The sequence below is a fragment of the Leopardus geoffroyi genome, chromosome D3, assembly GCF_018350155.1.
Source record: "Leopardus geoffroyi isolate Oge1 chromosome D3, O.geoffroyi_Oge1_pat1.0, whole genome shotgun sequence".
Classification (NCBI taxonomy): domain Eukaryota; kingdom Metazoa; phylum Chordata; class Mammalia; order Carnivora; family Felidae; genus Leopardus; species Leopardus geoffroyi.
Genome location: NC_059339.1, coordinates 15906186 through 15926916, shown reverse-complemented (window position 1 = coordinate 15926916; position 20731 = coordinate 15906186). Strand labels below are relative to the sequence as shown.

Sequence of the window (20731 nt, the reverse complement as noted above, 5' to 3'; positions counted from 1 at the left end):
TCGTGGAAAGAGTAAGAACCCCCTTATTCGTTGAGTAACCTTCTGTCTATCATGTGCCCCTGTCCCGTGAGGATCCTTCATTGGTAGCCCGGTGGGTGGCTGGATGCGGGTGGCTCAGGCCATGACTTGCTTGCTTTTTTTTTTTTTTTTCACTCTGAAGATAATGTTGCTGACTTTGTCAAAAGATGACACCATCAACACCTTCCTTTTTCAGCCCTGGCCTTCCTAATCAGAAATGCTGGCCACTGGCAGTTCTGGTGGGCTGATACTGCTGTGTCTAACCATGTCTCTTTCTATTCAGCATTAAAAATCCTGCTCACGAATCATACTTCTGGGGATTCTATACAGTCTCTCTTTTCACCCCCTAACCAGGAGGGGATGGACATTGTGAGACAATAGAAGCCGTATCTACTGGTCTCTGCCCCTGGCTTCTGGGACAGAGCTCCTAAAATCCTTGTCATTTCCTAAGTGGCAGTAGCACTAGGAAGATATTTTGTTCTAATATTTGGTCTTAGACTCTGGTTCTTGACACAGAACTTCTAAATCCTTTGGAATTTCCTGCGTGGTCAGAATGTCTTTTGTTCTAATGAGACAACTCTTGGTGGGCTCCTGGACAGTTTCAGGAGGAGGGCTGGTCGCCAGAAAGACCAGGCCATCGCCTTTAGAAGCCTGGAACTTTCAGCCCCACTCCCCATCCTGCAGGAAAGGGGAGAGGGGCTGGCGATTGAGTTAATGATAAATCATGACTATGTAGTGAAGCCGCCATAAAAATCCCCAAAGTTCTGGCTTGGTGAGTACATCCGCATAACAGGAAGGTGGCACTCCTCAACTCCAGGGGGACAGAAGCTCTTGATTTGGGACACTTCCAGGCCTCACCCTCTTTATTGATTTACCTCTCCGTCTGGCCGTTCACATGCATCCTTTATTATATAAGTAATTGGTAAATGTAAGTCAGTGTTTCTCTGAGTTCTGTGAGCCACTCTGTGAAGTGATCACACCCGAGGAGGGGGGTCATGGGAACCCTGATTTATAACCAGTCAGAAGTACAGGTGACAGCATGGGGCTTGCGATGTGGGGACAGTCTTGTGGGACCGAGCCCTTAACCTGGGGGATCTGATGCTACCTCCTGGTAGATAGCGTCAGAATTGGGTTGGATGGTAGGATACCCAGCTGGTGTCATGGAGAATTGCTTGGTGTGGGAAGAAACCCCACACATCTGGTGTCAGAAGTGTTGTGAGTGTGGTCATGGCATCACAGTAAAGGGGAAACATGGCAGGAGTGTTTTTCCTTCACGTGCATCCTCATGGTGCTTTGTTTCGGTGCTCCTACCGAATGTGGTAGGGACTGTCCCTTAATCCTTTTCATATCTCAATGCCCCCAGAAGCCCTGCACGTAGTAGGTCTTCAATATATAATGATTGGTTGTGCAGTGAGAAGGGGGCCTGGATCAAAGTAGCCTTCTCACCACCAAACTTACTTTCCAATTGGCCAAGATGAAGGTCCAAGAATATCTTGCACTAAGGGGCCATTGATTCCTCACTGAAGATCTTGGAGGGAAACAGAGAAATGGATTTACGTCTCACACTATGAGGCAGAACCTCATGAAAATCCCCAAAAGATGTCTCTGTTCTCGAGGGTCCTGGGTGGCTCAGTTGGTTAAGTGTCCAACTTCGGCTCAGGTAGTGATCTCACATGGATTCGAGCCCTGCTTTGGGCTCTGTGCTGACAGCTCAGAGCCTGGAACCTGCTTTGCATCTGTGTCTCCTCTCTCTCTACCCCTCCCTGTTCATGCTCTGTGTCTCTTTCCAAAAAATAAACATAAAAAAAATTTATAGACATCTCTGTTCTCTCCTAGTGGTGGCTGCCTTTTCTCTTTTCTGTCCCGTAAAAGGTCCCTTCTGCTCACAGTCTTGGTGAGTCTTCTGGATGTCTCCATTCTGCCTCTTAGGTGAAGCACTTCTGCTCTTTCTCTGTATCTACATACTCCCTTAAATACTCCCTGCTCCCCTTAAAAAGACTTCTCTTTGGGATGCCCACTCCTTAAAAGGCATGGCATGGGGATGATAAATCTTAAATATTTTATCTCATTTTAGAATGGGTAAGTGGGTTACTAAATGAATGCACAAATGGCAGGCTAGCTTATTTGGATCGACCCTTAGGGTAAAAATAATCAAGAACATTGGACAAAATAGCAAAAAAAAAAAAAAAAAAAAAAAAAGGAAAACAAAGAGCTGACACCAAGTGGGAATCTTTGAGCCAAAATGAAAGCCAGAGATGTAAGCAAGCATGGGTGCTAACTTGGTGTTAACGACATTTACCAATTTAGAAAAGGTTAACTTTTCCTTCTAAAATAGCACGCAAGGGGATGCCTGGGTGGCTCAGTCGGTTGAGCTTAGGACTCTCGATTACAGTTCAGGTTTATGATCCCAGGGTCTTGGGGTAGAGCCCTCTGTGGGGCTCTGTGCCCAGCGTGGAGCCTGCCTAAGATTCTCTCTCCCCTGCTCACTCTCTTTCTCCCTCTCTAAAGTAAAGTAAAATAAAATAAAATAAAATAAAATAAAAAATTTAATTTAATTTAAAAAAAAAGCACACAGGGCAAGGAGGAGAGAAACCATAGCCCAGGGTCTGCACAAATGAGGCATCAAAGAAAAGGCCCTTCTTACAATAAGCTGGGATTCCCAAGGGCTGCACTTTATGTATCAGCCTCTCATAGTCTTGCACTCGGGGTTTGTATCTATCACCTGGAACCTTGAGCTTTAAGGAGATCCCCGACCATTAGCATTCTGGGAAGTGAAACAAGCCAGATGCAGAAAAGTCACACATTGTAGGATTTCACTGATAGGACCCTTGTTTTTGAGAAGCACATATTGGTACTTCTCTGAGTTAACACTGCAAAGAACATAATTTGGGACATGTTGCAGAGGAGAGGGGGTATCGGCTGTGGATTCCGTTTGCTCTTTAGCCTGCAACCTGGCAATTTGGGTCCCTGAAGCCCTAGCACAGTGGCTCTCAACCTCGGCTCCACGTTGGAATCATGTTGGGGAACTTTAAATGTTCATTTATTTTTGAGAGAGAAAGAGACAGACAGAGCACGAGCAGGGGAGGGGCCGAGAGAGAGGGAGACACAGAATCCAAAGCAGGCTCCAGGCTCTGAGCCGTCAGCACAGAGCCCAACATGGGGCTTGAACTCACAAGCCGTGAGATCATGACCTGAGCTAAAGCCAGGCATTCAACCAACTGAGCCACCCGGCACCCCCATTTTGGGTAACTTTAAAAAATACTTTGTCCAGGTAAAACCCCCAGAGATTCTGACATAATTGGTATGGGAAGCACCCTGGGCATTGCTATTTTGTGCTCTCTCACTGCATCCTTGAGATGTGGTGAGCTTAGGGTCCTCCTACTCTGCCATCTTTCCCTGGGCATTGGTATTTTAAAAACTGCCCAGGCAATTCTAATGTGTAGCCAAGGTTGAGACCACTACTGCTCTAATAGGACAATGGCTCCGGGGCAGTCCATTTCTACCACATATTTCCTTTCTGCCTGCCTCAGCACCTCCTTTCCATCCTGATTTGTGCCTCATTCAGTCTGCACAAGCTATGTATCCCAGGAGTCTGTCCATGCAGAATGGCGCAGCCTAGGAATTTTGGTGTCACTCAAAAATTGGGACTCAAGGATGCTTTCTAACTTATGACCTTAGTCACAGGGGAACTAGGTGAGCACTTCTAAACTTTTGTCCTAATGTGTAAAAAGGGGGTAATAATAGCACCTATGTAAGGAATGTTTTGAAATTTAGATGAGAAGATATGCATAAAGCACATAGTAGACGCTCATAATTATTGTTGTGGTTGTCACTGTCATCATCACTGTTGCTATTATCAATGTAAATGGACATTTCATAATGGGCCAGTCTGTTGATGGTCCTCTCCCAACCAGAGAAAGACATTTTTTAATGGAAGGAGGGGGCTACTGTATTCAACAAACCAACAAACATTTCTTGTGCACCTGTTTTGGGTAGACACTGAGCTAGGATTTGGGGATGCAGCTGAAGGCCTAGAATAGAGATATTGACGTGGGTTAAGGTGAACCAGCACACAAACACCTTACAGGAACCCTGAGTCCAAATGAGGTCTGGAGGGGGTTGGGCTGAAATCCAGGAAGTATCAGGAAAGGGTAGCATTTAAGCTGGGCTTTAATGATAAGTAGAACTTCAGTTGGAAGAAGATGTGGGGAAGGGTATTTAAGGCCCAAGGAACAGCATGGGGAAAGGCCTAGAGGTAAGGGCAAGCCTGGTAAAGAGAGGGAAAGAGGCATGTTTGGGGACCAGCAGGAGTTCTTGTATAGCTCTTGGCATCAGACGTGAGGACAGATATCTGTAGTAGAAGATGCTCCATTGGGTACCAGAAGGTGAGGCTGACAGGTAGGTTGGAGCAGACTAAAAGAAACGGTCAGACGCCACACCCCAAGATGGGGCTTCCAGTCTGAGACAGCTGCCATCCCTCAGCCCAACCAGGCGGTGTTCACTCTGCGTGGCCCTTCCCCGGACTGTGGACACTGTAGCTACCGCCATCTACTTACGTCAAAAGAATATCACCATAGTGGACTTCTGAGGTCTTTTTGGCTGGCTGGAATTTATATCTTTCTTCCTCTTTCAGTTTCTGAAGGTACTGTTGCTTCTTTTTCAAGGCACTCTCCTCCTGCAACATGCTAAAGTAGCCGCGGCCTGTCTTCACCGACCGAATCAGCATGCTGGAGTTGGGGGGTGGGAGGAAGAGGGAGGGAGAGACATCAACAGAGTTGAACCGACCATTAAGATGATGCTGTATTGTCCTGGGACTAAGCATCTCTGAAGGGCACTCTCCTACCTGCAGGGCAGGAGCCTTCTTGCATTTGTCACTCCGGGGTCAGATGGACCTGACCTTGAATATTTAACCTCTCTGGTCTCAGTTCCTTCCTCATTCCACAATTCAACAAATATTTATCGAGCACCTACTATGTGCCAGGTACTCTGTTAGGTGCTATGAAATGGGCATAATAATCTGCACCCTACAGGATCAGATACCTTCATGCATGGAAAGGGGCTTGTCCATGATAATCAGTAGCACATCAGTACTGTAAGGCCCAGGCCCCTTGGCCAAGGCTGCCTTCTCTCAGATTTGCCTAAGTGCTCACCTTTGCTTCACATTTTCCTATGGCTGCAGAAGTGGAGTGAATAAGGTCTACGGGAGCTTGTTGTGTTAGATGACATAAGTTGAGACTTCATGATTCTTTTCTTGCTGACTCAGCCACTGGTTTCTAATCAGACGTCTTGATACTGGCCAAGACATTCTGCGCCTGATGGTCCACACAACTCCCCGACTTTGCCATTTGTCACCTTGGGGTTGGAACTCGGCAGCACTGTGCTGGAGAAGGAGTGGACACATCTCTCGGTCTGTCCCCCTGTCTGACTCTCTGGGAAGTTGTCAGGCACCATGTTGAACCACCGCCATGTTTCCCCAGGCGTGAAGATTGGTTCTGAGATTCAGTTTTATTCTTAAAATTCCTGTTGAACAACCAATGTGTACTAGGGATTGTGCTGACCATTGGGGACACAGTGATGAACAGGACCCTGGGTCTCTTAAGAGTACATGGAAAGTCAGTGATGACACAGAAAGATGGCGGTGGGAAGGACTCTGAGCTTTGTAGGAAGAGGGCACCAAATTCAGACCAGGGGGTAGCTGGAGACATCTTCTGGATGAAGTGACGTCTCCTTTCCTTTTTTCTGAGTACCTCTTTCCCTCTCCTGTCTTTCCCTTGCTCTCAGTTTTGGATGGGAATATTCTCAGCAAGCTATCATGGTTAGATTCTGATATGACCAATTAATCCTTGTTCCTTTTCTAGGAAGAGTTAAGGTATTACTGAGGGCATTTTCTTTTCAGCAGTGGACTCTTGTATTGTCCATTGGGAAAATGCTGGGAGGCAGGAGGTGGGGCTTTTCCAGTATTTTTCAAATTGCGTCTCACAGTGATAACTTTTCATTCATTTATTTCTCTGGTGGGCATTGCCTAGAAACCTGCTAGTCTAGACACCTGTGAAGAGACTGAAGTTACAGAAAGCAATAAGACAAGGCATCTGCCCCCAGAGAGTTCATAGTATCATAGAGGAAGCACACCCAGAAACATACACTCTGAACACTCCAGTGCAAAGAGCTACAGGAACCTAGAGAAATCTAAGAAGTCTTCCTGGAGGAAGTGACATTTGGGATAAGTAGGAATTTACCAGTAGGAAACATGGGAAATGGCATCCGAGTGGATGGAATAGCAGTTGTAAATGTAAAGAGGTGTGTTAGGAACTAAATATTTGTGTCCCCTTCAAATTTACGTGTTGAAATCCTACCCCCCACCCCCAGCATGATAGTATCAGAAGGTAGGGTTTGGGGGAGGTAATTAGGATTAAATGAGGTCATAAGGGAGGAGCCCTCATGAAAGGGATTCTTAGTATCGTTGTTAGAGTCACGGGAAAGCTTGCTTCCTCTCTCTACCGCCCACCCTGTGAGGATACAATAAGAAGCCAGCAGCCTACAACCCGGAAGAGGATCCTCGCCAGAACCTGACCATGTGTGCACTTGATCTCAGACTTCCAGCCTCCAGAACTGTGGGAAATAAATTACTGTTGTTTACAAGCCACGTAGCCTATGGTAGTTTGTTATAGCAGCTGGAACGGACTAGGACAGGTGAGTCTGAAGATGGCCCGTTTAGGAAAGTACAAGAATCTTTAAAAAGCTGGAGCACAGAAGGAATGTGGGAGAGTGGCCAGAGCTAAAGCTGGCAACACTGGCAGGGAACAGGTGGTGCAGGGCCTTGGGGTCTGGACGGAAGTGAGCCCCGATCTGGGAGTTGCTAGAAATAGAACTTCTAGAAATGCTTCAGGAATCTGCAAATGTTTGAGTTTTCATGAACAGTTTTCTAAACTAATAACAATACAAAACCCACAGAACATCCTGTTATACACCAGATCAATTCCATTTATACAAGCGTTTCCTGCCATTTCTCTTGCATTGACCAGTTGTGCAGTGCACAACTTTTCACATCTCAGCGTGTTTGTGGGTGTGTCTGCCAGTCACTGCCAGCCAGATGGCAGTTGTATTGTGTTTGTTATCACTTACACACTCAAACTTGGTTGTTACTCCTAACAGCCCCCTGAATGTTTTAGATCACAAAACCACTGGATCATGAGCTGTAGTCTGAAACTTTCTTTCTTTCTTTCTTTCTCTCTTTCTCTCTTTCTTTCTTTCTTTCTTTCTTTCTTTCTTTCTTTCTTTCTTTCTTTCTTTCTTTCTTTCTTTCTTCCTTTTTTTGACATTTCCTTATAATCAAGACAGTGCCAATATCAAAATTTGCAGACTGGGGGTCGGCAGCTAGGAAGAGACTCTTGGAGACAATAGCAAAGCATCCTTTTAAGAAATGCTGCATCCAGAATGATTGACTCGGAGTGGAACCATGTGACTCAGAAGAGCTGGGCTCTAAATGTGAAGACGTTTGACGAAAACCTTAAGCAATGTCTTTTCTCTTATGGTTTCCCCTTTTATGCAAACAGAGAGCGATCTATAAAAAATTGTCTAGGACAGTTAAGAAGAGCTTTTAAAAATTAGGACACCCTATTTTTAGGAAATAAAAATTCTAAAGGATAAGCAAGCATTGTCTTAATTTAATTGACAGTGTTTTTATTTCACTCTGTTTTAAGTGATGTGTCTTAGCTTCAATGGCAGCTGAGACGAAATAATGGTATTTGAGTTTCTTATAAATATGTCAGTGTCAGGTCATCAGTGATCTTCTTCTGAACTTAGACCCTGCTTCTTAGCTCCTGTCAACTCTTCTGAGTGTCTACACTACATGTCACATGTCCAGCCCAGCCAGCCGATTGCAGGCAGGGACTGGGCATTATCTGCCCAGTTCATATTCTTGCCACAGCAAAATGATCTCTCAGTTTCCTCTTAGACAAAATTTCCCAAAGTGAAACCACATTACAGATAAATTTGGCCCTGAATTGTCAGTTCTAGGTGCTTTTGCCAGGCTTTTATTTATTTACTTACTTTAAAAAATACTTTTTAATGTTTGTTTACTTTTGAGAGAGTGAGCAAGCAGGGGAGGGGCAGAGAGAGGGTGACAGGGGATCCGAAGCAGGCTCCGTGCTGACAACAGAGAGCCCGATGCGGGGCTTCGAACTCACGAACGGTGAGGTCCCGACTTGAGTTGAATGCTTAACCGACTGAGCCACCCAGACGTCTGCCCCACCTGGCTTTTATTTTTAAGTGTAGGAATGCAAGCTGGTTGATAGGATGTGGAATTCGTGTTTGAAACAACAGAGTGCTTCTGTTTTGCTTTCGAGCTTCTCTGAATCCACTCATCAAAGAGTGTCCTCAGGTTGCAAGATTACCCGGTGAAGAGAAAACTGTTACCATTGGCAACCCCTTAATTTCACAAATGACGGTTTTCTTGCTGTAGCACAAACAACAAATGCAGAGCTGACCTGGGGACTGAGGCTCATGTGACAGCAACCGCTGTTGTGTTACTTCTCAGAGACCCTTCGTGCAAAATTTGGTTCGGAGGTTGAAACTGACCCCACAGATGCACCAAAACTGTGTTGAAGCGACTTAATACTCATGTGATGAGGCTTTCTGGGCAGAGCAGGAAAGGCTCCCAAACAGGTCTGAAGTCATGGAAGGTTGACTGCTTGCTTAGGGTTCTGTCATGGTCAGGGAGTGGGGCTGGGGTGAGCCGTCCCTGGTCTGTGGCTTGAGCTTCCCTCTGGCACCTGGACTTTCTTATTAGCTTGCCCAGATGTGGACAGAAGAGCAAGAAGTTGGGGGGGGGGGCGCTTGAAAGCTGTCAACGGTCACACGTCAAAAATGGAGTCAGATTCCTTATTGCATTCATTCACACCCAACTCGCTGCATCATTATCAACCATTCGACAAAAATGTATCGAGTGCTTTGCCGGGTGCCTGCCAGGCTCTATTCTAGGTGCTGAGATAACAGCAGCAAACAAAAGAGCCACAAAATCCCTGCCCTCATGAAGCTCATATTCCAGGGGGAGTGGAGACAGACAAGCACAACGAAGTAAACTGTAGGCAGTATGCTAAGTGCTGTGGAGGAACATAAAGTGGGGGCATGAGGAGAGTGACTGCCAGGGGTGGGGAGGTTTGATCCACGAAAGGTTTTGCTGAGAAGGTGTCATGCCGGTTTCTGGGGGAAGAGTGTTTCAAGTAAAGGGAATATAGCATATGCAAAGGCCCTGGGCAAGTCCAGTTAGATTAAGAAAGTTTAATTTTCATTGGATAAAATGTGATATTGCACCATCCATGTGTGCTACTGGTATATTGTATTTGCTTTAAATTAAAAAAAAAATTTTTTTTTTAATTTATTTTTGAGAGAGAGGGGGGTGGAAGGGGCAGAGAGAGAGAGGAAGACACAAGCCCCGAAGCAGGCTCCAGGCTCTGAGCTGGCAGCACAGAGCCTAGTGTGGGGCTCGAACTCACGGACTTTGAGATCACGACCTGAGCTGAAGTCGGACGCTTAACCGACTAAGCCACCCAGGCGCCCCTGTATTTGCTTTAGATATTGGTGTTCTCTTTAAGATTTATGGCAGAATGGTCTTGCTCTAAAAAAGGGAAGGAAGGAAAGGGGTGGGGGGAAGAAGGAGAGAAGGAAGGAAAGGAGGGGGGGAAGGAAGAAACTGCTGCTCTGGGCACCTGTTGCCTCCCCACAGCCTTGTTCCTGGGTGCTACTCCAGGAGGCAGTAGATTTTACCATTTTAATTAAGAAGCTCATTGCTAATCACTCAATCTAACATCCTCTTGTGCAGTAACAGAGCTGTAGAGGCCCCTTTCTGCCATTGGACTTCAGGAAGACTTAAGTACGTAATAAATCATGCAGATAAGAGGCCTTCGTATTGAACTAGGCAGTGATGTGCTTTCACGTCTGTGGTAGAACTCAGCTGCACCCTCCCAACCCCCTCACTTCTGGATGCATGAATTAATTGATTTATCCTTACAGTAGCTCCGTGTTGTAGGTACTGCTGTTGTCACTGGGTCTCAACCCAGTGGATTGAATGGATGGAGTCCAGTGGTCCAGTGTGCTGCTTTATAGAATGTCAGGATGTTTCTGTTAGAAAGTCTCACCTGCCTTCCCTGGAAATCACTTTCATTGACTTTAGAGAATCTGTGGGCCACTGGGTCCTTGACTGACTTGAGAGGATTGTCATTGACTGGCAGGTGTCACAGCGCCCCTTGAGCTATGAAACCTCCCTTGGTGTCCTCTAGATTCCTTTAGGGAGTGAAAGGTTGTCACTGAAAGCTGTCTGTCCCAGGACACACCATGGTCTTTAGGGGCAGGGAGTGGGGACAGGCATGGAGAAGACTCATCATGTGTGTTTACTGTGCACAACAGTGGAGGGGGTCCCACTGACACGGGACAGACCTGGCCACTTTGGTGGGCTTGGGGCTCTGATTTCAGTCTGATGAGACAAAAGCCTCTGTCTTCCCCTGAAGAACCTGTAACCAACTAGATCCTGAAAGGTATGTATTATGGATTGAATTGTGTTTTCCCACAATTCACAGGCTGAAGCCTTAACTCCCAGTAGCTCAGAAAGTGACCTTATAAGGTCACTGCTGATGCAATTAGTTAAGATGAGGTCATGCTGGAGTAGGGTGGCCCCTCATCCAAGATGACTGCTGTCCTTATAAAAAGGGGAAATTTGGGGCCACCTGGGGGGCTCAGTCGGTTAAGCATCTGACTCTTGATTTCGGCTCAGGTCGCGATCTCACGGTTCATGGGACCGAGCCCTGCGTTGGGCTCTGTGCTGACATCGTGGAGCCTGCTAGGGATTCTCTCTCTCCCCCTCTCTCTCTCTGCCCCTTCCCCACTCATGCATGTGCACACTCTCTCTCTCTCAAATAAATAAACATTTTTTTTAAAAAGGGGGAAATTTTGGGGCGCCTGGGTGGCGCAGTCGGTTAAGCGTCCGACTTCAGCCAGGTCACGATCTCGCGGTCTGTGAGTTCGAGCCCCGCGTCGGGCTCTGGGCTGATGGCTCAGAGCCTGGAGCCTGTTTCCGATTCTGTGTCTCCCTCTCTCTCTGCCCCTCCCCCGTTCATGCTCTGTCTCTGTCTGTCTCAAAAATAAATAAACGTTGAAAAAAAAAATTTTATAAAAAAAAAAAAGGGAAATTTGGACACAGGCAAGCACATGGGGAGAATATGAAGCCATATGAAGATGAAGGCAGAGATCGGGGCGATGTTCCCACAGGAAGGAGCACCAAACACGGCTTGCAAACCGTGAGTAGCTGGGTGGAGGCATAAAACAGAGTCCCCCTCACAGGCCTTAGAAGGAACCAACCCCGCTGACACACTGATCTTGGACTTCTAGGCTCCAGAAGTGTGAGACAACACATCTCTGTGGCTGAGCCACCCGGCTGGTGGTGCTTTGTTATGGCAATGCCAGCAAACTGTTACATAGTGTGATCAGATATCTAGGCTGGCACGCATGGGACAGCCAGCCTCACTGTGTTGTCTTTGTCCATGAGGGTTAACAGCGTCCTTCTTAAATTAATTTATAAAAAGTGGCAGATTGATGGTCCATGCCACAGTAAAGAAAAAGGGCTTGAACATTATGTGGCATGCCTTAGGCTGGACACCTGTTAAGTGTCAGACTCTGCATCAGGCACTGATTATAACGTGTTAAGTTCTGTTCGGGGCACTGGCATTGCAAAGGTGAACGCATCCTCGGAGGATTCACAGTCTTCACCTCTGAGTCTTAGTTATGCATTTTTTTATTGTAATTAAGAGGTTGGTGAGAGATTTGTTTGACTCCTTTATGCCCTTATTCCAAAAAAGTATTAGAGGCAGAAAATTCAAAACAAAACAAAACAAAAAAAAGGGATAAAGGCAGGAAAAGCAAGAAGGCAAAAAATCAGATAAGACAGGTGTCAAAACCTGTACCACATTGGGGTGCCTGGATGGTTCAGTCGGTTAAGCATCTGATTTCGGCTCAGGTCATGATCTCACCGTTCGCGAGTTCAAGCCCCACATCGGGCTCTGTGCTGACAGCTCAGAGCTTGGAGCCTGCTTTGGGTTCTGTGTCTCCCTCTCCCCCACCCTCACTCTGTCTGTCTATCTGTCAAAAATAAACATTAAAAAAAAAATTTTAAAAACCAAACCTGCACCACATGATCTAGTGCACGATTTGGCCCTGAGCATCCTAGTGGCTAACGCAAAAAGGGAAATACAATCCCTCATGTGATTCCCAGTGACCGTATGATTTTTAAAAAGCTGTTCAGGAGATGCCTACTTATTCCTGGTGCTGAAACTAGGAAGCGATTTTTCTCAAGGATCTGTACAGGGAGGACATGCTGTGTAAAGCCATCTCTGTAACAAGACCCTAAGTGCCGATAGTGATGAATGCCTGAATAACTCACAGAAGGGGAAAGGGAAACCCAGCTTAGCCAATTTGAGGAATCAAGTTTTCTGTTGGAATTACCACCCCTTTTCATCCAAGGCAGCCAGACTCCCAGCTGCTAGATCTTCTGGAAAGACCTGGGTGAGAGATGAGCAGAGCTGGTGGGGGGTGGGGGGTGGGGCGGGTCTGGGCCCTCATGTCAGACACACCAGTCTATTCTAGGAATTTCAGTCTACAAGATGTTCATTCATTGAGCTGCGAAGCACTCCCATGGTACCGTGGAGGCCCATTTAAAAATGCTTAATATTTCAGCAAATTCCCATTTAATTCCCTTGTATGTTCCCTACATTTTCTCCATCATTATTGCTGATTACCAGGCTATTTGTGTGAAGGGAGCTATTTGCAGGGAAGAGCAGTATTCGCCTTTAAATCCACTCACCCGGGGCCTCCTGTTCACTGCTTTCCATGCTGTAAAACTCCCCTGGCTAACATCGCAAGAGGAACGATGGGGAGTAAAATAATTAACTGCATCAGGCAAGTGGAGGAAGCAGCCGATTATAAAATGGAAAGTTTCCTCTACCCAGTGTGACATATTCTTATCCAGTGCATGGGGATGGGTTTTTATTTTTAAGGGACATATGTTCTCTGTACGGGAGTCTGTGTGTGATCCCATGAATGGAGATTGCTCACTTCGGGAACAGTGTTCTCAGCAGGACTTAGCTCAGACCAAAGGGACAGAAATCAGGAAGCCCAGGTTTCTCCCAGGCCCCTTCAGACTTGAGGAGCAGTAAATACATGGTGAGGCTTGCACGGAACAGCCTCTGCATGGGACCTTTGGCTCTCTCTCAGGCAGGTTTTAAACCTCTCTGAACTTTAGCCTCTTCATTTTCAAATGGGGAAAATATTAGCTCTTGCCTCGGAGGGCTCTTGGCAGGATTAAATGAGATAGTGGACCTAAAGAGCTTACTATGGTGCCTACCACACAGGACTCCGTGAGTGAGAGCTATAATTATTATTGCCAACTCACTCACCGTCCTGAGAGGTTAGTGTAATTTGCAGGTGAGAAAACAAGGAAAGGGGTAAGTAAATGATGAGGGTCCATAACAGCCGGAAAGTGGCAGAGCAGGCATCGGAAGCCAGGAGGGCTGGTTCCAGAATTTCTCCCTCTCCACCTGCATGCTGCAAGGTGAATCACATTCAACTGGAAGCTTCTAAAGCTTTGATTCAGTGGCTTAGTTGGTTAAGTGTCTGACTCTTGGTTTCGGCTCAGGTCATGATCTCGTGGTTTCATGGGTTTGAGTCCCGTGTTGGGCTCTGCGCTGGCAGCGTGGAGCCTGCTTGGGATTCTGTGTCTCTCTCTTTCTCTCTCTCTCTCTGCCCCTCCCCCACTCATGCCGTCTCTGTATCTCTCAAAAATAAAATAAACTTAAAAAAAAAAAAAGCTTTGACTTTGCACATCTCCAGGCTGTATGTTGTGTAGGGTTCACCTCTAGGCCTGCAGACTAGAAACTGGTGGCTTACCTTTTCCCCCTTTAGACCATGTTTTACCCAATCCAAGATACCACCTGTAGTAGATAAAGTCAGTGCTCACATTCCCCCGTTCCCTGTATTCAAGGGTGGAGTGTACTTCCCAGCCCCCTGGCTTTTGGCTTTCATGTAACTTCCTTGGCCTATGGAAGTTAGCAGATATGACTTGAACAGAAGCTTGAAATAAGCTTGTTCAGTTGGCCCCATGACAATAACAAAACCCACTATTTTGCTGAACCCAGAAGAATGAGAAAGGCATGGGGAACAGAACTGAACTCAGCTAATCTCAGCCGAGATTGGCTAAACCCCAGTTAACCTACAGACACATGAACAAGGAAGAAATACTTACTGAAAATTGCTGAGTTTGGGGAAGCTTGTTACATAGCATTATGGTGTAAATAGCTGACCGATACATTATCTATTACAAGACGCACTATTAGTTTTGAACCACAAAGAGAAACCCAGGCCAATTAAATTAAGATATAATTGTACATTACATCTCCAGCTCAGAGATGTTAAAATGTGAAAAAAAAAAATGCTCCTTTTCAATATGATAAAATATGGTATTAAGAAGGAAATTGCCTCAGACCTGAGAAAAGATGGTCCGGAACAGACCTTAGATCATAAAGTAATTAACAGCCCCTTCTGAGAAGTATCTAGCATACTTGATGAAACATTTGAGCAAATTTCTGATATCTTCTGATGAGTTGAAGAGCCCTTTCTGGGTGTTAGATTTACCCACACAGCTGGCCCATCAGATTTGTAACAAGTCTGTTAACCTTTAGCTGTTCGTCCTTTTGAGTGATGCTTTGTAGCTCCTTGCTACTCCAAGTGCTGTGGTCCTTGGACCAGCAGCATCAGCATCAGCATCACCTGGGGCACCGGGGTGGCTCAGTTGATTGAGCGTCTGACTCTTGATTTCAGCTCAGGTCATGATCTCACAGTTTTGTGAGTTCAAGTCCCACATCAGGTTCCACGCACTGACCTCGTGGAGCCTGCTTGGGATTCTCTCTCTCTCTCTTTCTCTCTCTCTCTCTCTCTCTCTGCCCCTCTGCCCGCGCGCTCTCTCTCTCTCTTTCTCAAAATAAATAAATAAATAAACTTAAAAAAGAAAGAAAGATAGAAAGAAAGGCAGAATCTTGGGTCCCCACTCAAACCTCCTGAATGAGAATCTGCATTTTAATAGGACCCGCAGATGATTCATTTACACATTGAAGTTCAAGATGCATTGTAAGTCTAACTCTCCCCTTTCCCCTATTAAAAACAAGCCAACAAAATAAAACAAAACATTCTCCAAAAAGAGATCTTTGAACTGGCTGTGTTAGAAGCCCGTTTCCCTTGCTACAGGTTTCAAATAGAACTTTGACACACGCTAGTCATCACTTCATCTCAGAAAGTTCTTTAAGCACATCAGTGGCTGACATGGTCCCCCTTTGTGGCATTCTGCTTGTGGGGAGGCTCCCATTACCTGAATCTGCCTCCATCCCCAGGGCCCTACCTGAGAAATAGGACTGAATGGCGTCAGAAGCAGCCCAGATCTTTTCACAGGGGCCTTGCAAAAAGCTGTGGGAGTTCTGGAGAGCTGGGGGGTGGGTAGCAAAGGGAATTCTTGTTCACCCTTTCCATCCTGGGGTGGGGGGGGGGGGACATAGGATTAACCACCGCAAATCACTTTGTTAAAAACCAACAGCCCAGATGTACTTAAAAAAAAAAAAAAAAAAAAAAAAAAAACTTTTAATGGTATTACGTCTCTGCATCCAGCTGGTTTTCACTCACATTTTCTGTCTCTGCCTGCAAGAAATATGAGGCTATAAAGCCAGGAGTGCTTCAACGGGAAAGGCAGAATGACATTAAAATGAACAAACACTCCTGGCAATCCGATTTCAGGGATGTCCTGCTCTTGAAGATGGGAATTGCCTACACGGGAAATTTTCACTTAACAAATTTTACTGTTTTCAAATAATAGCAAATAAATCAGTTTCTTTTCAGTTTGTAGAGGCTGGAGACTTGGAGAGCCCTCTTCGTCTGGCTGGCTGATGCCTTGCTTTGTCAGCCCACCCAGACGTATTGATTTCAGAGGGGGAGAGGGCACACCTGATGGAAAGAAGGGATCTGAAATGCCATCCTTAAATTCTTGAATTTTCAGGCAACCTGTACGGGCAAATTAATAACGCGGCCCCAGTTCAAACGCAGCACCTAGCAAATATTTTGCATTTAAATTCCCGCATTAGAATGCCCTGTTTATACAATAACTTAATAAATCTAGCCTGGCTGCCAAATTGACAAGAAGGTGAGAATCATTCATTAAAATGCAAATACAATTGAGATGAAATTTGGAATACATTTATTACAGTAATTGAACTTCAGTCAACTGTAGTCACAACACAGATTTTGAACTGCCTTTCAGACAAAAGGACGTGTTGTGTTATTCCCCCCCACCACCACCCAAGTTAATATCTTTGTCAGCATGCAAATTAAAGCCATTTCCTGAGTGCTAATGATTTGCAATGGAGGATTTCACTCTTCTTTATAGGACAAGATTGCCAGAGATAAAGGTCAACTGCATACACAAAAGATTGCACTGGTAGCATATTGTGTATACAGCAAATTGATGGCAAACATATTCTGAGGGCTTATTGCAACCACATTCTTATTAAATCACATCCGAACATCTCTTTACCATCCCCGGGTCATTTGCTAATTGTAATGCCCAGCAATGGGAGAATTGCTCAGTCGGGATTTCACCTCTCAGATCAAAAGGTTCAGACAGATTCTGTCCTTCCAGAATGACTCAGCCCCCAAAGAAGTCCGGTGTGTGGGTTCCTTTTGCTCATAAAGCAGACAGAAGAAAAACGTGGCTGTGGGGCTTGATCCTCACACGGGGATGCCATTTTATATGCTGCAGATTTATTCTCTCTGGCTCCTTCGTAAGAGTCTTGGGGCATTTCTGAAGTGTGGGCATGGTGCACGTGCAGCTAGCAGGTGCCATTTGAGTTGGAAGAAGGCATAACGTGGAGGGTTCCTTTGGCCTCAAGTGTGCTGTTCAGGAGTTGCTCTAGGGTAGCAAAACACAGCTTGTTTCACCTGTAGAATGGGGACATTACTTTTGTCCCCTTCAGCCTCTTCATACCCACTAACTGATCAGGAAGTGATGCCAACCCCACTTCTTAAACATCACTTGACTGTCTCCCTGTTGCCACCATCTGAGCCAGAAACCATCATTGGTTGCCTCTGTTACTCTAAGTAGCTTCCTGGTCCTTCCCCTTCCCATCCTGTGCCACGGTGCTCCTTCTAAAATGCAAACCTCACCATTCCCATCAGAGTGCTCCAAACCCTTCCATGGCTTTCCACTGTCCTGAGGACCACGTCTAGACTCTTTTCCATGACAGCAAGGTCCTCTAAGATATGGGCTTTATCTTGAAGGGAAGTAGAGCATGCTACCCCTGAAAACGCCAGGTGGCTTATTGATTATTTTGAATTAAAGTGACTTAAAGATGCAGCCAGGGCAAGGAGGATGCTTTGACCCTCCTTTGTTCCCCTGAGAATGGGAAATCCTTCTCCCTTGTGCATGGTACCCCCCCTGTGCCAAGAGAAAGAGAGGCGTCCTCACCATCAGACAGAGGGAATTCAGGGCTGAGAAGGCTGTGGAAACCACCCTTGCTGCTTCACCACTAATTTGCGACCCCTCGCCCAAACCCTTTGTTGTCGATTCTTTACAAATGTGTTGTCTGTCTAGGAGGTACAAAAGCTGCCTGCTGTGGGCACTTCTTTGAGTCTCCTTTTTCTATGGGCTCCTGTATGTACAAAATTAAATTGTTTTGGTTTTTGTTTTCGTTTTTGCTCCTATTTTCTGTCTGTTGTCAATTTAATTATTAGACCAGCCTAAGAACTGAAACAGGGTGCTGTTGGAAAAAAACCACCAGACGCCGAACAGAAGCGAGGCAAGATTTTATTCACGGCCGGGCCAAACCTGATCTTAAGGAGAAAAGTGCAGAGAATGGCCCCGAACAAAGGTAGCAGTGAGCATATATGGATTTTAGCAAGTCAGAGTACGTCATTATTTAGTTAACCAATTACAATTTACAGCATTTCATGGTAGCCAGTTATATTGTGACACACAGACGTTAGTTTTGGCGGGAACCTATCAATTTAAAGTTCTTTGTCCTAAGAGGGTTTAAAAAGACCAATCATAGTTAGACACCTAAGATACCCTGGGGCAGTGAGTTCGTGACTTTGTACGTGTTGGTCTTGCCTAGGCTGGATCTTGGTAGAAGGGGTGGGGGAGCGTTTTGCATCCTAAGTTATCTATTTAGCAAGCAGGCGAGGTCACAGAAGCGAGATAGGGCGGTTAGTAATTTCCGATAACCCTAATAGGGAACTACATAAGCTTTTATCTCAATTATTCATGAAAGGTGAGTTTAAGCCGAACTTATATACAATAAGCTTTCTGATATTTTATAAGTTGGCCTATTACAAGAACCTAGAAGGGAAGAAGGGAAAAGTTTCCTGCCTGCTAGTCTTTAACCACTCAACCAGTCATTTCTTTCCCTCTCCCTACCCCTGAACATTACACATGATTTTGCTTCCTCCTGCAGTGCCCTTTGCTGCTTCTTCACTTGGCTGATTTCTATTTGTCCTTCAAGACTTGGGAAGAATTGTCCAGTGTTGACCATTCGATCTCACACTCCCCCACTCTCCTAACTCCAGGCTAGTTCAAGTACCTCCTCCGTGCCCCTCCCTCTGGCTTCTTGTGCTTATGTGCTTCTCATTATTGCACTTATCACACTCTATGGCAATCGTCTGTTTTTTGGTCTGCTTTTCCTATTTGACTATGGGCTCCTTAAAGACAGTGCCTGGGAGAGAGAGCGTGGGCGATCAACACTTGTTGGTTTTCCTTCCCTACCTCCCTTCCTCCTAATGGCAGAAAGTGCCAGTTACCTACCAAATATCCATTTCCCCACCTTCCTTAGTAACAGACCACATTCTTTTGGGCTTCCAAATGCCTCGACAAAAACACCGACAAAACAAGACAACACACAAAACTGTGCTTTCCAGTTGCCCTTGCAGATAGGACAGGCCAGTGAGATACAAGTGGAAGAGGCTTCTGGGAAAACTCTTTGAAGGATGTTAATACAGCTGGGGGCATGTGCCCTTTGGCCTTTTTCCCCCTTCTTCCTTCCTGCTGCCTGAGATTTAGCTGTAATGGTTGCAGCACCAGCAGCCCCTGTGTGAGCATGAGGAAACCTTGCAGATGGAAGCAAACGCTAAGGATAGTGGATTGAAAGATAGAAGGAGGTCTTCATCGAGGGGAGAGAGGGAAGATGGCGGCGTAGGAGGACGCTGGGCTCACCGTGCATCCTTCTGATCACTTAGATTCCACCTACACCTGCCTAAATAACCCAGAAAACCGCCAGAGGATTAGCAGAATGGAGTCTCCGGAGCCGAGCGCAGACGAGAGGCCCACGGAAGAGGGTAGGAAGGGCGGCGAGGCGGTGCGTGCTCCACGGACTGGCGGGAGGGAGCCGGGGCGGAGGGGCGGCTCACCAGCCAAGCAGAGCCCCCGAGTCTGGCTGGCAAAAGCGGAGGGGCCGGACAGACTGTGTTCCGACAGCAAGCGCGACTTAGCGTCTGGGAGGTCATAAGTTAGCAGCTCTGCTCGGAAAGCGGGAAGGCTGGAGGACAAAGGGAGGGAGAGCTGCTGAGCCTCCGGACGACAGAGCTCAGTTTGGTGGGGAACAAAGGTGCTCGCCAGCGCCATCTCCCCCGCCCATCCCCCAGCCAAAATCCCAAAGAGAACCAGTTCCTGCCAGGGAACATGCTCCGCGCAAACACCCAACTCTGTGCTTCTGCGGAGCCAAACCTCCGGCAGCGATCTGACTCCCTCCCGCTGCCACAGGGCCCCTCCTGAAGTGGATCACCTAAGGAGAAGCGAGCTAAGCCTGTCCCTCCTGCCCCAGTGCCTTGCCTACCCACCCCAGCTAATACGCCAGATCCCCAGCACCACAAGCCTGGCAGTGTGCAAGTAGCCCAGACGGGCCACGCCACCCCACAGGGAATCCCTCCCCTAGGAGAGGGGAAGAGAAGGCACACACCAGTCTGACTGTGGCCCCAGCGGTGGGCTGGGGGCAGACATCAGGTCGGACTGCGGCCCCGCCCACCAACTCCAGTTATACACCACAGCACAGGGGAAGTGCCCTGCAGGTCCTCACCACTCCAGGGACTATCCAAAATGACCAAGCGGAAGAATTCCCCTCAGAAGAATCTCCAGGAAATAACAACAGCTAATGAACTGATCAAAAAGGATTTAAATAATATAACAGAAAGCGAATTTAGAATAATAGTCATAAAATTAATCGCTGGGCTTGAAAACAGTATAGAGGACAGCAGAGAATCTCTTGCTACAGAGATCAAGGGACTAAGGAACAGTCACGAGGAGCTGAAAAGCGCTTTAAATGAAATGCAAAACAAAATGGAAATGACGACAGCTCGGATTGAAGAGGCAGAGGAGAGAATAGGTGAACTAGAAGATAAAGTTATGGAAAAAGAGGAAGCTGAGAGAAAGAGAGATAAAAAAATCCAGGAGTATGAGGGGAAAATTAGAGAACTAAGTGATACACTAAGAAGAAATAATATACGCATAATTGGTATCCCAGAGGAGGAAGAGAGAGGGAAAGGTGCTGAAGGGGTACTTGAAGAAATAATAGCTGAGAACTTCCCTGAACTGGGGAAGGAAAAAGGCATTGAAATCCAAGAGGCCCAGAGAACTCCCTTCAGA

The 20731-nt window shown here is 46.4% G+C and overlaps 1 protein-coding gene across 1 annotated transcript in view; it reads right to left on the bottom strand.

The window, feature by feature from the left end:
- CCDC60 (coiled-coil domain containing 60) overlaps nucleotides 1-20731 on the bottom strand; it is a 168611-nt gene that overhangs the window by 49766 nt on the left and 98114 nt on the right. Inside the window, exon 3 of the mRNA XM_045457737.1 lies at nucleotides 4575-4745. Within this exon, the coding sequence (XP_045313693.1) occupies nucleotides 4575-4745 (171 nt within the window). The remainder of the gene's footprint in view (nucleotides 1-4574; nucleotides 4746-20731) is intronic.